The 16,655-nt window shown below is 36.4% G+C and overlaps 4 protein-coding genes across 4 annotated transcripts; 3 read left to right on the forward strand and 1 right to left on the reverse strand.

Annotated features, from left to right (window-relative positions):
- Nucleotides 1–139: 139 nt before the first annotated feature.
- On the forward strand, nucleotides 140–1,147 carry LOC128893922 (26S proteasome non-ATPase regulatory subunit 9). The gene is made up of 4 exons (XM_054155259.1): nucleotides 140–271; nucleotides 411–510; nucleotides 588–769; nucleotides 845–1,147. The coding sequence occupies exons 1-4, from the start codon at nucleotides 140–142 to the stop codon at nucleotides 1,070–1,072; spliced, it is 642 nt and encodes a 213-aa protein (XP_054011234.1). The 3' UTR covers nucleotides 1,073–1,147.
- A 510-nt stretch (nucleotides 1,148–1,657) lies between these two features.
- LOC128893931 (ubiquinol-cytochrome-c reductase complex assembly factor 2) lies at nucleotides 1,658–2,620 on the forward strand. The gene is made up of 2 exons (XM_054155267.1): nucleotides 1,658–1,817; nucleotides 2,317–2,620. Exons 1-2 carry the CDS (start codon nucleotides 1,747–1,749, stop codon nucleotides 2,618–2,620), a joined length of 375 nt encoding a protein of 124 aa, XP_054011242.1. The 5' UTR covers nucleotides 1,658–1,746.
- On the forward strand, nucleotides 2,598–3,926 carry LOC128893910 (probable methyltransferase-like protein 15 homolog). The gene has a single exon (XM_054155241.1). The coding sequence runs from the start codon at nucleotides 2,598–2,600 to the stop codon at nucleotides 3,762–3,764; it is 1,167 nt and encodes a 388-aa protein (XP_054011216.1). The 3' UTR covers nucleotides 3,765–3,926.
- LOC128893882 (C-1-tetrahydrofolate synthase, cytoplasmic) lies at nucleotides 3,788–9,844 on the reverse strand. Its single transcript, XM_054155193.1, has 12 exons — nucleotides 9,596–9,844; nucleotides 8,286–8,621; nucleotides 7,711–7,803; nucleotides 7,239–7,380; nucleotides 7,046–7,157; nucleotides 6,160–6,725; nucleotides 5,781–6,084; nucleotides 5,318–5,535; nucleotides 4,780–5,243; nucleotides 4,449–4,701; nucleotides 4,173–4,358; nucleotides 3,788–4,095 (listed from the first exon to the last, which is right to left on the reverse strand). Exons 1-12 carry the CDS (start codon nucleotides 9,643–9,645, stop codon nucleotides 4,006–4,008), a joined length of 2,814 nt encoding a protein of 937 aa, XP_054011168.1. The 5' UTR covers nucleotides 9,646–9,844; the 3' UTR covers nucleotides 3,788–4,005.
- Between the last annotated feature and the right edge of the window lie 6,811 nt (nucleotides 9,845–16,655).

The raw sequence follows: 16,655 nt of genomic DNA on the forward strand, positions 1-16,655 counted from the left end.
AAAATAAAGTATAATTAAGTAAAATGTATCGGTGGCGTCATCTTATAAACTCTTTTTACTATAAACTTGGGCGTTTTCCCACCGATGGCGCCACTAAAACCCGCTCTCTGAGCGGCTTAGTGAGCAGTGATCTTTTAGGATGCATCTAATGAATGGAAAAATGGTGGACGACATGGAGCTACAGGAAGCTAAGGATAAAGTCCTCCAGCTCATGAAAGATAAAGATAAAATTGAATCGGAATTGAAAGCATTAAAAGAAATTTTAGATGCCGTATGTATATTGTAAAATACTTTTGCTTCATAATGAACGTTTGCTTAACCATGTCATTGAGAATAAATACAATCCATTTTGTAAACAGCATGACCTGTCAAATTTCCGAAATATGATTATCTTTTTCTGTCAATTATAGAATCGTGTCGGTATGGATGAAAATCTAGTCGATTCTGAAGGATATCCACGACAGGATATTGATGTTTTCCAAGTCAGACATGCAAGACACAAAATAATATGTGCGTTTATCTATTGTATAAGTTTTGTTGTATAAACTTTCTAACTTCAAATTATTAGTACTTTGTTAAATGATTAGGTCTCAGAAATGATCACACTGCATTGATGAATAAAATAGAAGAAGGTCTGCACAAAGTGCATGCTCTAGCAGGAAATGAACGTTCTGTTGCAGCTGCAACAAGTAGTATTCAAGATAGTTTACAATTGGAGCCTTTTTTGAGAGTAAACTTAGTAACCCATGGTTCGCCAGCTGAGTTAGCGGTGAGATATGTACATGAAATATTAAAATAACGAAGAAATTGTGAACTGTTATATTCAGTATATTCATTTTTACAGGGAATTCAAGTTGAAGATCTTATATTAAAATTTGGAGGTATTGATTATCGGAATTTTAAATCATTAAAGGATATTGGTTCATTAGTAACAAGCAGCGAAAATATGCCAATTGAGATAAAAGTTAAACGTGGATCTAATATTGTATCATTGACTTTAGTTCCACATCGTTGGAGTGGCAATGGCCTTCTAGGATGCAATGTAATGTCTATAGAAACAGTTGAAAGATAAAGCTTCTAAAAAAAGTGCATGTTTATAATTACGGATTATTTTCGTGTATGTTAAAAATAAAGGAATATTTGTACATTTTATTAGCTCTAATGATATAATCCTAAGGTTTATACCTGAGTATTTAAAATGGCAGAGATAGTATAAAATGGGACAGAGTTTTAGACAGTACGTAGGGAAAGGAGAGACACTGTTATGTCAGAATGATAACGTCGCATATGTATCGAATTCACGTTAGGAGTCGTCTTCAGTAAGCGCCATCTCATACCGATTACCCGAACTAAACTTGTCACGTTACTTGCTCTGCATTATCCATAAAATTACGGAACTCTTCTTTGGGAATGTTTTCACGATTTTTCGCTTTTCGTTCTTATATTAGCATATTTTGGGTTGAATGAGGGCTCATTCGAAAGAGGAAGGTCCAACGAAGGATGCTCTGTTCATCATTTGTGTCACAAAATCCATTAAATAACGTAAAAATACTTTCATTCTGCGGGTGACTACTTTTTCAATTCTAGCGGCAAGGATAAGAACAATATCATTACAAATTTCATATTATCGTTTGAGGGTACGGCTAATAGGTTAATAATTATTTTAAGCAGTGTATTGCTCGATGGCGTTACCATTCATTTCTCAGTAGAGTCCAATTGGAACGCGCTCCTAAAAGTGTATAAATAATGGCTGGTACGTACAGGAATTATATGAAATTATTAGAAGCTTGGCCATTGGATAGATCAAAACCGGGCAGGTAATTTCATTTGACTTCATAAATGTATCGTTTCTTTATGATTCCCTATCTTTTACATAAATGACATATTTATTTGAATCAAGTCTTCAATTTTTGTATGAAAATGTGTTTGATGAGGTTAGGATGTTTTTTAAAGCGCCGATATACTATTTGTCCCATTTTTTGTATCTAATAGAATATAGTTGCATATAATAACATTTTTTGGATACTTAGTAACGAAAGTGAAATGTGTTATGTATTTTTCATTGAAGTTTTAAGCGTTCTACGTTAATGGTTTGTAATAAAGTTTGATGAATTTCACCTTTTTACCACCATGAAAAATGAAACAGCAATATCGTGATACAGTTGTGAAATTCATTTAAAAATCACTTTTACTTCAAAGACTACATCCAGACACCAAGCCATAGTTTGCAGACCCCTACTCTAAGTAGTTGAATATATAGTTACAGTAGTTTTTTGTCATAGTATAACATTTCATGGTAATTTCTACTTATTTTAGAGATTTAAGTCAGCACATTCGTGATCAAGTAAAGATTGCATTTGCCAAAGGCGAAACCAGTAGTCAATTAAATCGTGAGGTATGTGATCGTTACTACATGTCCTTAAAAAGAATTACATCCAATCATTATGGACAAATGTATGTTCGTAGTCGTATAGACAGTGCTAGTGGGCTATCGAGAGAACAATGTAATTTAGCACTCGCACCAGAACTGCAAGAATATTTCAAGGAAGATAACGGGATTTTTTCACGAACATATTCAAAAATTGTAAATTATTACAATGCTAAAAGCGTTAGCACATAGAATTTATTTCATTTCTGTAGTAAGGCATTATGATATAAAACATTGTAGTAGAAGCATACATATTTCATTACATAGACAAAATGATATTCAAATGTTAGAAAATACCGAAACCTTTAGTCAGAGAGTAATTGAAGACAATGAAAATGCACCACACATACCAGTTATGGCTAAGGAAGTATTACAATACTTAGAACCATCGCCAGGGAAAATATACGTGGATATGACATTTGGTGCTGGTGGACATTCAAAAAAAATTTTAGAATCTTCTCCTGATGTGAAAATATTTGCATTGGACAGGGATCCTGTTGCATATGAATTTGCACAAAAATTGTCAGAAAAGTATCCTGGACAAGTAATACCTCTATTAGGGAGATTTTCAGAATTACCACAATTGTTGTGTGAACATAAAATAGAAAAGAATAGTATCGATGGATTTTTATTTGACTTTGGATGTTCATCAATGCAATTTAATGTTGCTGAAAGAGGATTTTCAATATCGAAAAATGGACCATTGGATATGAGAATGGACGGATTCCGATGTCCCAACGAACCAACAGCGGCCGAAGTTTTAGAAAAAATATCTGAAATAGATTTAACTCAGATCTTGAGAGTCTATGGTGAAGAGAAGCTATCTAAAAAAATTGCACGTGCTGTTATCGATGCTCGATACACTTTTAGAAGTCTAAGAACAACAGAAGAATTAGTTAAACTTATTGAGTCTGTTGTTCATGAAAAAAGACATGACCAAATTGGTAGATCCGCTCATTGTGCTACAAAAACATTTCAAGCACTTAGAATTTTTATAAATAATGAATTAAATGAAATTAATTATGGTCTTATTCTTGCTGCATCATATTTAAAAATTAACGGTCGTTTAGTAACATTATCCTTCCATTCTTTAGAAGATACAATTGTTAAAAGGCACATTACCGGAAATATAACAGATAACGTAGCTAATAAAGATGCATTAAAATTTGTACATCATGGTAAAGTTTATGATCCAATTGAAATGGAAGAAGCCATTAGAACACCATGGAAAATGTTACACAAACATGTAATAACTCCTCAACCTGAAGAGGTAAATTTAAATCCAAGATCGCGTTCCGCAAAATTTCGAGCTATTGGTAAAATCTCTTCAGGTTGATCTGACTTGTAGAACAACAAATGTACAGAATGATTTTATTACGATTTTATTTAGTATAAAATGAAGTTTATCTTGTTGAAACACATGTACATTGTAATACATACTAATGTAAGTATCCTATAATTCAGATGAAAAATAAAACATTTGAATCAAACAGAACAATTGTAACAATTATTACTAGATACTTAAAAATAGGCTATGTCGAATTATAGGAATGTTTACAACATTCAAAATACAACATTTAAAATAGGCCTTCGATTTCATCTGTTTCGCTGTTCCAGTCCATATCGTAAATACTTGGTCTTGTAGAAAGACCTGGCATCATCATTATCTATAAAAATAGCGTTATTACCATAGTTGGATATTATACCTATAAAATTAATAATTGTTATACGTTCGAGTACTTACATCTCCAACCATAGGTACTACAAAACCTGCTCCAACAGACGCAAATATATTTGTAATATCGAGAGTGAAACCTTTAGGTGCGCCTTTAATCGATGGATCGCCCGTTAAAGAGTTCGATGTTTTCGCCATGCAAAGAGGTAATTTATCGTATCCTAGTTTATTGTACAATTCAATTTTTTTCTGCACCTGTATTAATAATTGTTACATATATACATAGAAGTATCGTATAGAACATAGAAACAAAAGTATTTAACAAAATTACTTAAAATTTTATACCTTATCTGCAAGTACAACTTGTCCAGCTCCGTACACTTCTTTGGCAATAATATTAATTTTGTTTTCGATACTGTCACGGAGATCGTACAATAATTTGAAATTACTGGGTTTGCTCGTGGCTGCTATAACTGCTTCCGCAAGGCCTATGGCGCCGGCGCCACCTTCTGCCCAGTGATTGCATATGACTGCATCTGTTGCACCGCTTTTAATCGCTGCATCCTTTACTAATTCTAATTCAGCCTGCGTGTCAGTACTGCAACAGATTTCATACAATTATATATTTCTTAGTATACAAAACTATAAAGTAGAAATTACATTTTGTTAAACTTACGCGTGTACATTAATTGCGACGATAACTGGTACACCAAATTTAACTCCGTTACTGATATGCTTTTGGAGATTCGGGAGACCTTTCCTAACTAACTCAAGATTTTCCTCACGGTATTCTTTTTTCAAGGCAGCGCCAACGGTTACTGGAGGACCACCACCATGCATTTTCAGTGCCCTAACGGTTGTCACGAGTACGACAGCGTTTGGCACATGTCCGGATGTACGACATTTGATATCAAAGAATTTCTCCATTCCGATATCAGAACCGAATCCAGCTTCCGTTACTACGATACCTTCTGGTCCGACTAGTTTCAGTGCAATAGCGTCTGCTATAATCGAAGAACAACCGTGCGCTATGTTTGCAAACGGTCCAGCATGAACCATTACCGGAGTTCCTTCTAAGGATTGCATGAGCGTTGGCTCAATGGCATCTTTCAATAAAATTGCCATTGCTCCGGTCATACCCTAAATTTAATTCCACATAAAATAACGGTATAACACGTTTACGATTTGACGATATACGTTGTAAATATACTAACAAAATCTTCAGCAGTTAAAGGTTCTCCATTCTTGTTGAAAGCTACCACCATGTTACCTAGCCTTTGTTTCATGTCTTCGACGCTAGTGGCGAGTGCAAGTATCGCCATTATTTCAGAACCAACAGAAATACAGAAAGATGTTTCTCGCGTTTTACCTTTTTCGGTTGGGCTCTGTCCGATAGTGATTTTTCGCAAAAATCGATCGTTCGTGTCAACCACTAAAAGAAGCATATTTTACATGTGTTGTGTATTTTCATTTAATGGTTTGTTGTACAGAATGGCGTATTTGAGCCATGTAAATTGGATAATTCGTTAATTTTTTTTAAATAGAAAGGAATGCGTGCGAGAGAAGTCGTTTGATTTTATTTGTAGTAAAAGAACATTTCTACCTTTAAAAAATAAGCGAATCATTCAAGTTATCTGTCTTAAATACTCGACTCTGCATACGTATACCGTATAATACCTCGGGTCCAAGTAATATTTTCGGGATCGATGTCGAGCCTTGCAAATTTTCTGATTTCATCTTCTGTCAAACTATTTGGATCAGTCTTTGTAATACCAAGCTTCTCTAAACGTCTCAACTGTATTTTCGAAAATCGCCTCTCGCCTTTGACTGTCGGTACAAGACGATCGTAAAGAGCCTTGTCGGTTTGAGTAGATTCGTGGAAATATCGAGCATCGATTTGCGCCGCTAACAGATTATTGGCTGCGGTCACAGCGTGGATGTCGCCGGTCAAATGCAAATTGAACTCTTCCATGGGGATAACCTGGATTTAACGGATTAATTGTATCGTGTTTCGGCGCGAAAGATTCATTTGAATTTTTATTTGAGTAGACAATACCTGCGAGTATCCTCCACCTGCAGCTCCACCTTTGACTCCGAAGGTGGGACCTTGACTGGGTTGTCTTAAAGTAACGAACGTGTTCTTTCCCTTGTGGGCGGTTAGAGCTTGCACCAAGCCAAGCGACGTGGTGCTCTTGCCTTCTCCAAAAGGCGTTGGAGTGATACCAGCGACTACTACGAGTTTGCCGTTTTGTTGATGCTTCAACCTCTTCAGAACGTTCAAACCAATCTTCGCTTTCTTGCTACCGTAAGGACTGATTTCGTTTGGGTGTAGTCCAATTTCTTCTGCTAAGGACGTGATCGACTTTGGTTCTTGGCTCCTTGAAATTGTTATATCGCTGGGCACAGGCTTTTGCGGATTGATCTTCAGAGGTCTTAAGTTCCACTTATTACTCAATAGTTTCTCTGCTGATTTTTGAGCAGAGATTACCGTGTTCTTCATCAACATAGCTACAGTCATCGGGCCGACGCCGCCAGGTACCGGTGTGATGTACGAAGCTACCTTCGCTGCTTCTTCATAATCCACGTCGCCTACTAAACGTTGTCCGCTTTTCTTTGTAGAATCTGAAACGGAATATTGCAGAATTGTTAGACTAATTTTATTTCGTGTCATTTGAGAATATGACAGAATTAAATGTATGTTATTACGATTCCCATTGACACCGATAAAGATGATTATTATTTAGCGTGCAACGAAAATAAGATCCTCACCCATTGAATGCAACATTATTGGAAATGTTGCAATATTATTGGAAATGTTGGAATTAGTAGCGTTCAGCTTTCAGCTTTGGTTGCGTTAGAGGAAATGGTATTATTAGTATTAATAATATATTTTAAGTATATTAATTTATAATACTAAAGGAAAAATTTAACATTATGTCTACCTGGGATGCTATTTATTCCGCAGTCGATTACGACTGCACCTGGTTTAATCCAGCTTCCCTTGACCATCTGAGGTTGACCAATAGCAACCACTAAGATATCAGCCTGTGAGGTCTACAGTCAATACAGAATACGATTGTTTTAATTGATTCTCGTTACTCTAGAATGTATTCGAAGCGTGATTCGGATACTCACAACTTGCGGGAGATTCTTCGTTTTCGAGTGACACACCGTTACAGTTGCATTTTGCCATTTCAATAATTCAGCTACCGGCGTACCGACAATTTTGCTTCTGCCTAAAACTACGGCTTGGGCACCAGCGATAGGCACTCCACTCCTAGTAAACATTTTCATAGAAACTAAAGTTATCTCGAAATGATTTCCTTGGTCGTAGAAATTATTATCTATTATTAAAGTTGCTTTCACATTTGATTTTGATGAACAACCAATATTTCATAAAGAACAGTTGGTGTTTCGTCAATTGCCTTCAACGAATAGAAAATTTAAAAAATCTTTGAAAAAGGAAATACAAAGTTTGTGATTATTTTTTTTTTCTATTGTATAATCGCAGAACTCTATTCCTACTCCCGAATTTTTAGGATTTTGTAACTTTTGTAATTTAAGACCAAGGTCGCAAAATGGAATTAAACAATGTTTGATAACACACTTTTTGATAAGTTCGATGCATCCGTTTGGGGTGCACGGCAAAAATCCCGTCATATCGCCGATGGCCGCTTTTCCCTCGTTAATCGTGTTCAGCCTGAAATTATGCAATTTTTGTATAATATTTACTTAAAGTTTTAAAAATATACAGCCTACTAATGCAAATAGCAAGATGTCGTTATTGAAGTTGCATGTATACAAATAAAAAGCTATTAAGATGACTGTACTCTTGTCATCTAATCTGACTTTTGCGTCAAAGGTCGCGATATCTGAGTTCTGTTTTAAAATTTCTCGATATTAAACGCACCACGAAACAAATTTTACAAATTTTCGTGCAATACGCTATTAAAAATAAATTTTAGTATATTCTTAGAAAAAGAATGATTCGTACGAAGAAGTTTTTATATTCTATATTTTTGTATAATTATTTGATTTCACTAAAAATGTTACAGCACGTAACGAATATTAAGTTTTACTATTTATTTACGTTTAATAAATCCAATACATTTAGTATAAGTTAATTTGTAATGTTTACGTAATTGATTGAATAATCAAAAATAATAATGATAAAGGACTTACCCATCAACGTCTTTGACGGGCGACACTAGATCTGTAATCAGGTGACTATTGATTGGGTTAACACTGTCCAGGGGCATTTGTACAATAATTCCGTGAATATTCGGATCATTGTTCAGGTTATTCACTTTATTTATTAATTCTATTTCTGTTGTAGTGTTTGGGAGTTTGACGTGTTCCGCAGCGATTCCAATGTCGTCCGCCGCTTTTATTTTCATTCGTATGTAAACATTCGAGTCTTCCCTGCCTCCTACTTGAACAATCGCTAAACCAGGTACGAAATTCGGCAGTTTGCCTTTTAAAGCCTTAACATCTTTTGCTAGGTTTTCTCGGATCTCCCTGAGGGAATCAAATTCAATTCGTTAGATCGTTTAAGAATATTTTTAATCTTTTAGTAAATTTCATTGCAAATTGTTTAAAGATAAAATTATTCTAAAGTTTAGAAATTATATTACTCTAAAACTAGAAGAAACGAATACAAGTGAAAGTTTTAAATCCATTCTAAATTTTATCTAATTGTTGCGTAATATGCATTTACAATTAAAAGAGATTTTGTGTTTCAATAACAAGTGTCTCATATTTATCTACGATTTAATCATTTTAGATATAAATTTATAAATATATAGAAAATTGCACGCATTTAAGGTGGTTTTCTAGTCTAGAACTTTCAAGATATCAATTTTTTTTTTGCATTTTCTCAAAGTGTAGACCCACTTTTAATTTTGATTATTTCAAAATCTTTGATAATAATTCCTTATAGATTAAAAAAAAATTCTCGAAAAGAACTAAAAATTGAAGCTCTAGACTGGAACACATCTTCAATGCTGTACCTGTATTTTTCCCGCGTTTAAATTTGGCGGGCATGAACACGTGCTCAGCACCCTAACTTTACTCGTTTTCTAAATATTTAAATTAATCGTTTCCGTATACATGAAATTCGTGTGACGATGTTACGTATGCGTATGTACGTTTACGTATTTACGCTCTAATAAACTATGTTTTATCGTTATATAATCTAGATACTGGATGCAATCATAACCTCACATGGAAAATACTCCGTAAGACAGATTAACATTTTCGAGAGTTTAGATGCACGTACTTTCTGTAATTCGATTTCAAACGTTAGGTCATTGCAAGGAACACGATATCGATCCCGGAAAGTCGATCTTGAAAAGTCAAAATGGAGCGCATAAGAATGAGTGAAATATGTTTAAAGATGAATGCATCGTGGAAAGTTGTTTTAAGAATTCTTAAATTGTCATTAACTATTCGTAAATATGTTACTTAAATATTTAAACAAAAATTTAACTCACTTTGCTAGCTCGGTCCCGGACAATACCGCTCCTCGCACGTCCGTCGACATAACTCTTTGGAGAATCCTGTAATCACGAGAAAAACAATCGCTATACTCCGATTTTTGTTAAGGTGAACTTCTTTAGATGATCACTGTTTCGAGCTGCGCGAATTTAAAGACGTTGTACGTAACAACCAACGACGCAAATTTACTGAAAGACTGGTGATAATCAAGTGAACGGCCTTAGCGTGGAGCTACCGGTTCACATGCGATTCTGTTTGAGGATATATATGTGTCAACACATCGTTCCGTGTATGATATACACGTGGAAAGATTTGCTCGATCATTTAAATGCCTCCAACTATCTTTCAAAAGGTACACGCGCGAAGTTCTGATAGCGGGCACGGTAGATATATACTTCAATTTTAAATTTCGCTATCTTTCTACTCGTTTCCTTATACGTGTAAATAATGTTATAGTAAGAAATTCATAAATCTATATTCATATGATTTTGTTTTACAAACGTGTTACATATTTTGAGACATTTATATTAAGATTATACTATATTTAAGAAATTTGGTACCAATAGATTCTTTACATCGTCTTTTCTTTTTCAAATTGTTGATCACTTTCGAATATTAACACTCATTTTGCAAATAATATGTGTAAATAATTTTATAGTAAGAAATTCATAAATCTATATTCATATGATTTCGTTTTACAAACGTGTTACATATTTTGAGACATTTATATTAAGATTATACTATATTTTAGAAATTTGGTACCAATAGACTCTTTACATCGTCTTTTCTTTTTCAAATTGTTGATCACTTTCGAATATTAACACTCATTTTGCAAATTACTTTCGCACGGGTAGATGAATACGACGATGAATAACATATTTCGTTCTGGTGATATTATTTAAATTTGTATGGAATGTTAGAATATACATTGTTCTTACTTAAAGACTTGCGGTAATCGTGTCATATTATGGTACGAGACGACGTTTTCCTAAATACTAATGACAATGATCGTCTCCATGGGGGGGCTTGAAAATGCGCGTCGTGAACAACAAGCGAACTGTTTATCGGTTTTTCGTATGAAGCAACGATCGATAAACTTTGACACGAAAGTTACTCGTCATGAATTCTCAAAGGAAACATTACTACAAGTTACGTCAAGTGGTTCTGCACTTTTGCTTTTGATGATATAATTACAAAAGCATCTTAGAAATATAGTTATTTAAATTTTAAACTTGTTCTTCGTCTTTTAGCTGGTAGCGCGAATTAAACGATTTTATTTAGGATTAATTCGTTTTTGATCTATAGTAATTTTGTCCAAAATTTGATGAAATTAAAAATAATATAAGAGGAAGACCTTGTTTACTAGAATTTATTCATTTTGTCGAGTATCGTTGATATGCTATAGAAATTGTTGACTACCATTTCAGAATGTTATTCTCTCCTCCACTTTGATAAGCTAATTGGTTATCGAGCCTTATCATAGACGTCAGAATATCGTAATATATTCACGGAATACGTCGCCCAAAATATTTAGAGAATCTCTTAATTACGCAATCAATAGTTTGCATAATCAAAAATTCCTTGGTATCGAGTATTTTTCAATTTAATTTATAAAACGATGATATTATATCGGTTTTCGAAAGCAACTCGGATTTAATTTTGGAAAGTGGTTATTATACAAGGAGGCCGTATCGCTCGTGGAAAACGAGGAGGAAAGCCAAACTACAGTATTCTCCGGAATTTCCCGGAGAACGTTGCAAAAACAGCTGGCTTCCCTCATTCTGTTCTAGGCTTCTGGACCCAAGAGTCGATAAACCCATCTAATTTACTGGTCCATCCCCTAACCTAAGCAAAAACTTGATCTAAGCTCCTTGATGTTACGGCAATTAATCCTGGTATCAAAACATCCAAATGGATTATGACTGAACTGCCTTTGATGCCAAGCAATTTGCACCGCAGATTGATAAACTAATGAATTTCGTTACACGGTCGTTTAAAATGATTAGAGACATCGAGGAGAATCGCAAGATTTAAAAAATTGTTTAATCATTAAAAAAAACATCTACCGAGTCGTTATTAATTCTTTGCGAATACAACATGGAACTTTATTACGTTAATTCGTATATAGATAATCATAGAAAAATTTCTTTTAACGCTAAATAAAGTTAAGCAGTGTTTGTAAAGCTGATATTAGCTCGCAAACAATTGAAACCACGTCGCAGATACGTTCTATGGCTTAACTCTTTGCGCCACAGGAATTCGGGTCATAAAATAGACCCATGTTGCACAGGAATTTTATTGCGTTTTAAATCAAACAAAATTGTTATATTTTTATTAATAAAGGTATCACACCTATACACATGGAGCTATTGCAAAATTTCGAGGTGGGATTAAAAGTGTCCCACCATGCATTACGGTCCATCAAAAAGGTGGGACACTTTTAATTCCACCGTGCCCCAAAGAGTTAACAAGAGATCGCTACTCGATCGCTATCTTAGACGCTCGAAAAGATTTTACGCGCGCTTCAAACGGTTCAATAAAATTAAGCGTAGCATGTTGCGCGTCCTTTATTCGGTCTTCGCGCTGATTGGGGGATCTGTAATGTCATTAGGCCGCGGTTTTCGACCGTCCGTTGCGTCGTTTCGCAGTCGGAGGTCGGAGCAAGCGTCGAAGATTAGTAAGATTAACCAAGATCCTCCTTCTTCGGGGCTTCCCGTGCCCTCAGAAAGGCGTAAGTACCACAAAGGAGCTCGATTCGTGGCTGCCTTCTCCGACGCTCCAGATTCCCCCGTCATTTTAGACAACCGGTCCCGGTCTATCTCGCGGGACAACTTTATGCTCTCGCTGCGAATTTGCCCCTCCCTCCCTATCCGTCCTTTCTCTATCGAGTTTAATTGCGTCTTATCTGACCAGTTCCTGCCGAGAATTCACTGGCGGCTTCTGGACCATGTACTGGTCAATTTTTCTATCGCAATCTGTCTTTCGACAGATTCCGCGCTTTTGAAATGAAATTTCTTTTCGTGTATTTTTCATCTTAATTTCTGATGGAACACCTCAGCAATTATATTTCTGTAAATTTTATATGATACATTTATAATTTGAATTGTGGGAACAGAACGAAGTGTGGTATTAGATAGATAGATATATAGATAAATGAAGTTGGTTATAAAACTTCTAAACATTTTCTAATCTCTCATTCCATCGTACTCGTGCCTTACATACTAATCCTAAAGTTGATGATCTTTAATCTACTAACGTTACATACTACATACTTCTAAGGTCTAACTTGTCACCTTAGCTTTGCTCTTCTGCTATTTTCCCTCCCTTCCTTTTTTAATTCCCCTCTTTTTGACTCCTGATAGTCCTCTATGAAGCGTTTCAATGTCCCTATTTCAAGTTTACACAATCCGCACTTTCTGTCTTCATCTCTCCGCCAACATATGCTTCCCTCTTCTAAATTCTTACATCTTTTCTTGGCTATACATATTTGACTATCCATCTCCGTTTCCTGTTTTAATTAAATATTCTGAACGCAGTGCCGTCACGAAAAATGGAAATAAGCTAGTAACAAGTAAGCAGTAGTGCAATAACTTTGTATAATAAGTTACGCACTTTAAATAAACGAACGAATGAATGAATGGTAGAAAAGCAGAATAAGAGGACATGCACGAATTCGAAAATATATAAAACATCGGTAACAAAGCACGCGTTACACTGCTTAGAAAATTTTACTTCTTTAACCAGACTTTTAGAAATATGAATTTGGCATATTCTTCGTATTAATTGCTCCGTATCCGTTGGATGTGCGTAAACGTTCGAATCGCTAACCGTTTAAGCACGCTTCCCCATGCGCCTCCCGAAGGACCCCTGTTCGCGCAAGTCTCGAATCTCGCGGGTTCGCCTAGCTTAAGGTTAATTAATATCAGACCGTCGGTAACGGGAACGAAGATCACGGGGAAATTGGCGGTCTCCGTGAAATTGCTGGATCGATGTAGCAATCGGGATCCATAATTTCTCGAAGGCTGTGGATTTCCGACGACTTCGCAATCCACGTGCCCCACCTACAGTGGATGTTTTGATCGTCTTCAGGGGATGGTTTCGCCGTTAGAGACTGCCGTCTCTATCTTTTCCCCTACCTAGATTCGTTTCCTCCCTAAATATGTTTCCGCGCCTCAATCTCGATTCGCAAGATTTGCCCGCGGCGATCTTACGTAGAATCAATATTACTCCCCCTCCTCCCTCCTTCGACTGCCATTTGCCCTTCGTTGTACCCTTTTGCGCTGTGGAAATTGCTCGACCATTCCCTGGAGGAGCAGCTTTTCAATGCCAATCCAACGTCGGGTCGACGACTTGCTGTATAATCCTTATAAATATTTGAGAAACTCGTGGCGTCAGTTGAGATTCTTAAAGTTCTCTTAGGGGTTGCTTTAGTAGGAAGTGCGTTGCAAGGTTCGTCTAACAGGTTTCGAGAGTCCAGTTATGTTGGTTGATAACGAATATCGTTACTGGAACCGGACTAAATTCAAACATCTATCATGTTAGAGCGAGACGGACGTTAAAATTGTTGTTTTCGTGTATATTTTTATTTAAAAACGTACCACTTGTGATTGATTAGAACACAAAGTCTTCCGTTTAGGAAACCCTGATAGAGCTAGAAATACTAGGAAATCTAGAAATACTTGGCCCTTGGAAGCCTGATTTTCCAAATTAAATTTAAACAAAAATATCAGTGTATTTATTATTTGACAGCTGACGTTTATTTTCTTTAACATTTGTCCAAGAGAACATACATACAGCCGAATATTGAAAGCAAACCAATTGCGAGTGTACGATTCGATTTAAAAGTCCCGTATGAAATTTGAAACTTAGAGGCATCTGAGGGTTAATGTGAGAAGACCATTCACGAAACACCCTAACCTACCTAGAAGACAAATCTTCGCCATAAAACGTAAACTGGACACTTTCGTCGTTAATGATCGAGTCAATGAGACGTAAAACCCCTAAGTAAAGGGATCCCCTTGCCTTTTAGAGAACGTTTTATATAATTCTAGTATCGTAGTAATTCACGGAGCAGAAGGTTTACAAGTCTCGCAGACTCTTCTGGTATCTTGACCGCGTCTCGTTTCATTTTCTGTACTTCGTCGGTTATCTCAGCCTCGCGTTCCCCTCTCCCCGATTCTAATACAGCCCGAACCGGTATACGGCTGCGGTGCGTTCAAGTCCGAACGAAGGGTGCTGCCCCGTGAAGGGGTGAGTTCCGTAGCTACGTCGTGGAATAGGTACGTACAGATTCCAACTTCTGCGGATAGTTAAGCTTAAGGGTTCTACGGAGAAACTAGCCTTGGGGTGACTGGGGGGGCCACGGATGATCAGGGCTGAAGTAAACTGGCGTAGGAGGGAGGGAGGGAGGTGGGGGAGGGGCCGGTCGAGGAGGAAAGGGGTTGGATTGGGTGCTATAGGGTGGAAGATTTCTCCATCTCGGATAGCGAAGCAACTTGGACCGCAAATTCCTTTACGCGGTTCAGCGTGGAGTGCATCCACGGCTACAGTCGAGGAATCGACTCGATTTCGTTAATAGGTCGCGTTTAACTTCCTGCAGATTTTATTCGTCCGCCACTGCTGAAGGCGTTCTGGCCCGTTTCTCCACCGGACTCGTTTGTAGTTTGGGTTCGACGTAATTGGGCAAAGTGGAGTGAATTCGTAGGACGACTTCACCCTTTTTCGATTGCTGTTTTGGTGTATTCGTAATTACACAAGATCGAGAAATATGTAGGTTAATAAATTATAATATTTACGTAGTAAACGTAATAGCATAATTTTATAGTATAATTGTACTTCTACAGCGATCTTATTCAATGTCCGTTTCGGTTATTCTTACATTCTTTAGTTTCATCGATAAATAGGGACAGTTATTTAATACATATCTCGTCGTTTCATTATTTAATTCGTTATTTTATTACTTACTTGTATTTAAAATGAAGTTGGCACCTACAAACGTTAATATTATTTTCAGAAGAAAATAAAGTCGTCGATATCAGGGGGTAGGAATTACAAATGGAACGTGACGAGGTGCAATCATGCGTAAGTGGAGTGCATGTTGATTGGTATACTAATCTTAGAAATTTGCTATAAGGAAAGCACCAGCTGTGAGCAATTAAAGAAGTTAATTTCTTGTTTATTTTGTCACCTCATTGTTGACTTCATTCATTCTAAAGTGAAGCAAACGCTACAAAAGTTAACGTTAATTAATAAAAATTAATTTCCCGAGGGAATAAAAGAGATTCTGTTTGAGCCTATAAACGATAGAAAATTGTAAACATTGAAATAAATAGTATTCGTTGAATGATATGAAAAAGCAACGTCCGTCCGTTGGAGATGAAGAACGCGGTAATTTTATCGCTGGAAATGGCAATTAAGATGGCACTCGGAGTTTAGTTAAAATGCAAAACGTTGGAGACACAAGTTACCCAATGAATCGGGACTTCGTGAGCCACTTGTAAACTGCCGTGCTCGTAAACCTACCATTACTGCACTCTACATTTAGTGCCACCCCCCACCCACCCACCCACCCCATAAACATTCACATTTACATTTATATTGCGCTCTTCGAGCGAGTGTGACTGAATTTCAGGCCATGTAACAACCGTGTAATCGCACTCTTCTATCGACCACCAGCGAAGTCGTCTTTTCACGAAAATTTACAGAGTTGCCCGAATTTCTCTCGTTCGATTTCGTGTATCGGACGACTATGGTCGGTTCATAAATAGGAAGAAAATAAAGAATTTTTTAAAAGAGGCCTTACGGTATCGATTTTTAATCGAACACAAATGATATGGAATAATTCCGATTAAAAAAAAAAAAAAAATTTTGGTAAATTATAGGTTGATCGAGAGAAAGTGAACACAGGGAAGCGACGGACAATAGGCAGTTTCGAAACGTCTTTATTGCGTACGTTTACCTAAAATATACAAGAATTAGTAACTCGTTTAAAGTAATTCGCTCCTCACCTTAATTTCGATTTTTCTTTCGACTGTCCGGTTAAAAGCTTCGACGCAG

This window comes from Hylaeus anthracinus, unplaced genomic scaffold, assembly GCF_026225885.1.
Source record: "Hylaeus anthracinus isolate JK02 unplaced genomic scaffold, UHH_iyHylAnth1.0_haploid 3, whole genome shotgun sequence".
NCBI lineage: Eukaryota > Metazoa > Arthropoda > Insecta > Hymenoptera > Colletidae > Hylaeus > Hylaeus anthracinus.

What these genes read in the sequence shown, in the direction of transcription:
- LOC128893882 (XM_054155193.1), bottom strand. Translation starts at nt 9,645, where the DNA reads ATGTCGACGGACGTGCGAGGAGCGGTATTGTCCGGGACCGAGCTAGCA. An exon ending in TGCATCGAACTTATCAAAAA is followed by an intron (nt 7,381 to 7,710) that starts GTGTGTTATCAA and finishes AATGTTTACTAG; the next exon opens with GAGTGGAGTGCCTATCGCTG. An exon ending in AAGTTGTACTTGCAGATAAG is followed by an intron (nt 4,359 to 4,448) that starts GTATAAAATTTT and finishes TTATTAATACAG; the next exon opens with GTGCAGAAAAAAATTGAATT.
- LOC128893931 (XM_054155267.1), top strand. Translation starts at nt 1,747, where the DNA reads ATGGCTGGTACGTACAGGAATTATATGAAATTATTAGAAGCTTGGCCA. An exon ending in GATAGATCAAAACCGGGCAG is followed by an intron (nt 1,818 to 2,316) that starts GTAATTTCATTT and finishes TACTTATTTTAG; the next exon opens with AGATTTAAGTCAGCACATTC.
- LOC128893922 (XM_054155259.1), top strand. Translation starts at nt 140, where the DNA reads ATGCATCTAATGAATGGAAAAATGGTGGACGACATGGAGCTACAGGAA. An exon ending in TGCAAGACACAAAATAATAT is followed by an intron (nt 511 to 587) that starts GTGCGTTTATCT and finishes TTAAATGATTAG; the next exon opens with GTCTCAGAAATGATCACACT. An exon ending in GTTCGCCAGCTGAGTTAGCG is followed by an intron (nt 770 to 844) that starts GTGAGATATGTA and finishes TCATTTTTACAG; the next exon opens with GGAATTCAAGTTGAAGATCT.
- LOC128893910 (XM_054155241.1), top strand. Translation starts at nt 2,598, where the DNA reads ATGCTAAAAGCGTTAGCACATAGAATTTATTTCATTTCTGTAGTAAGG.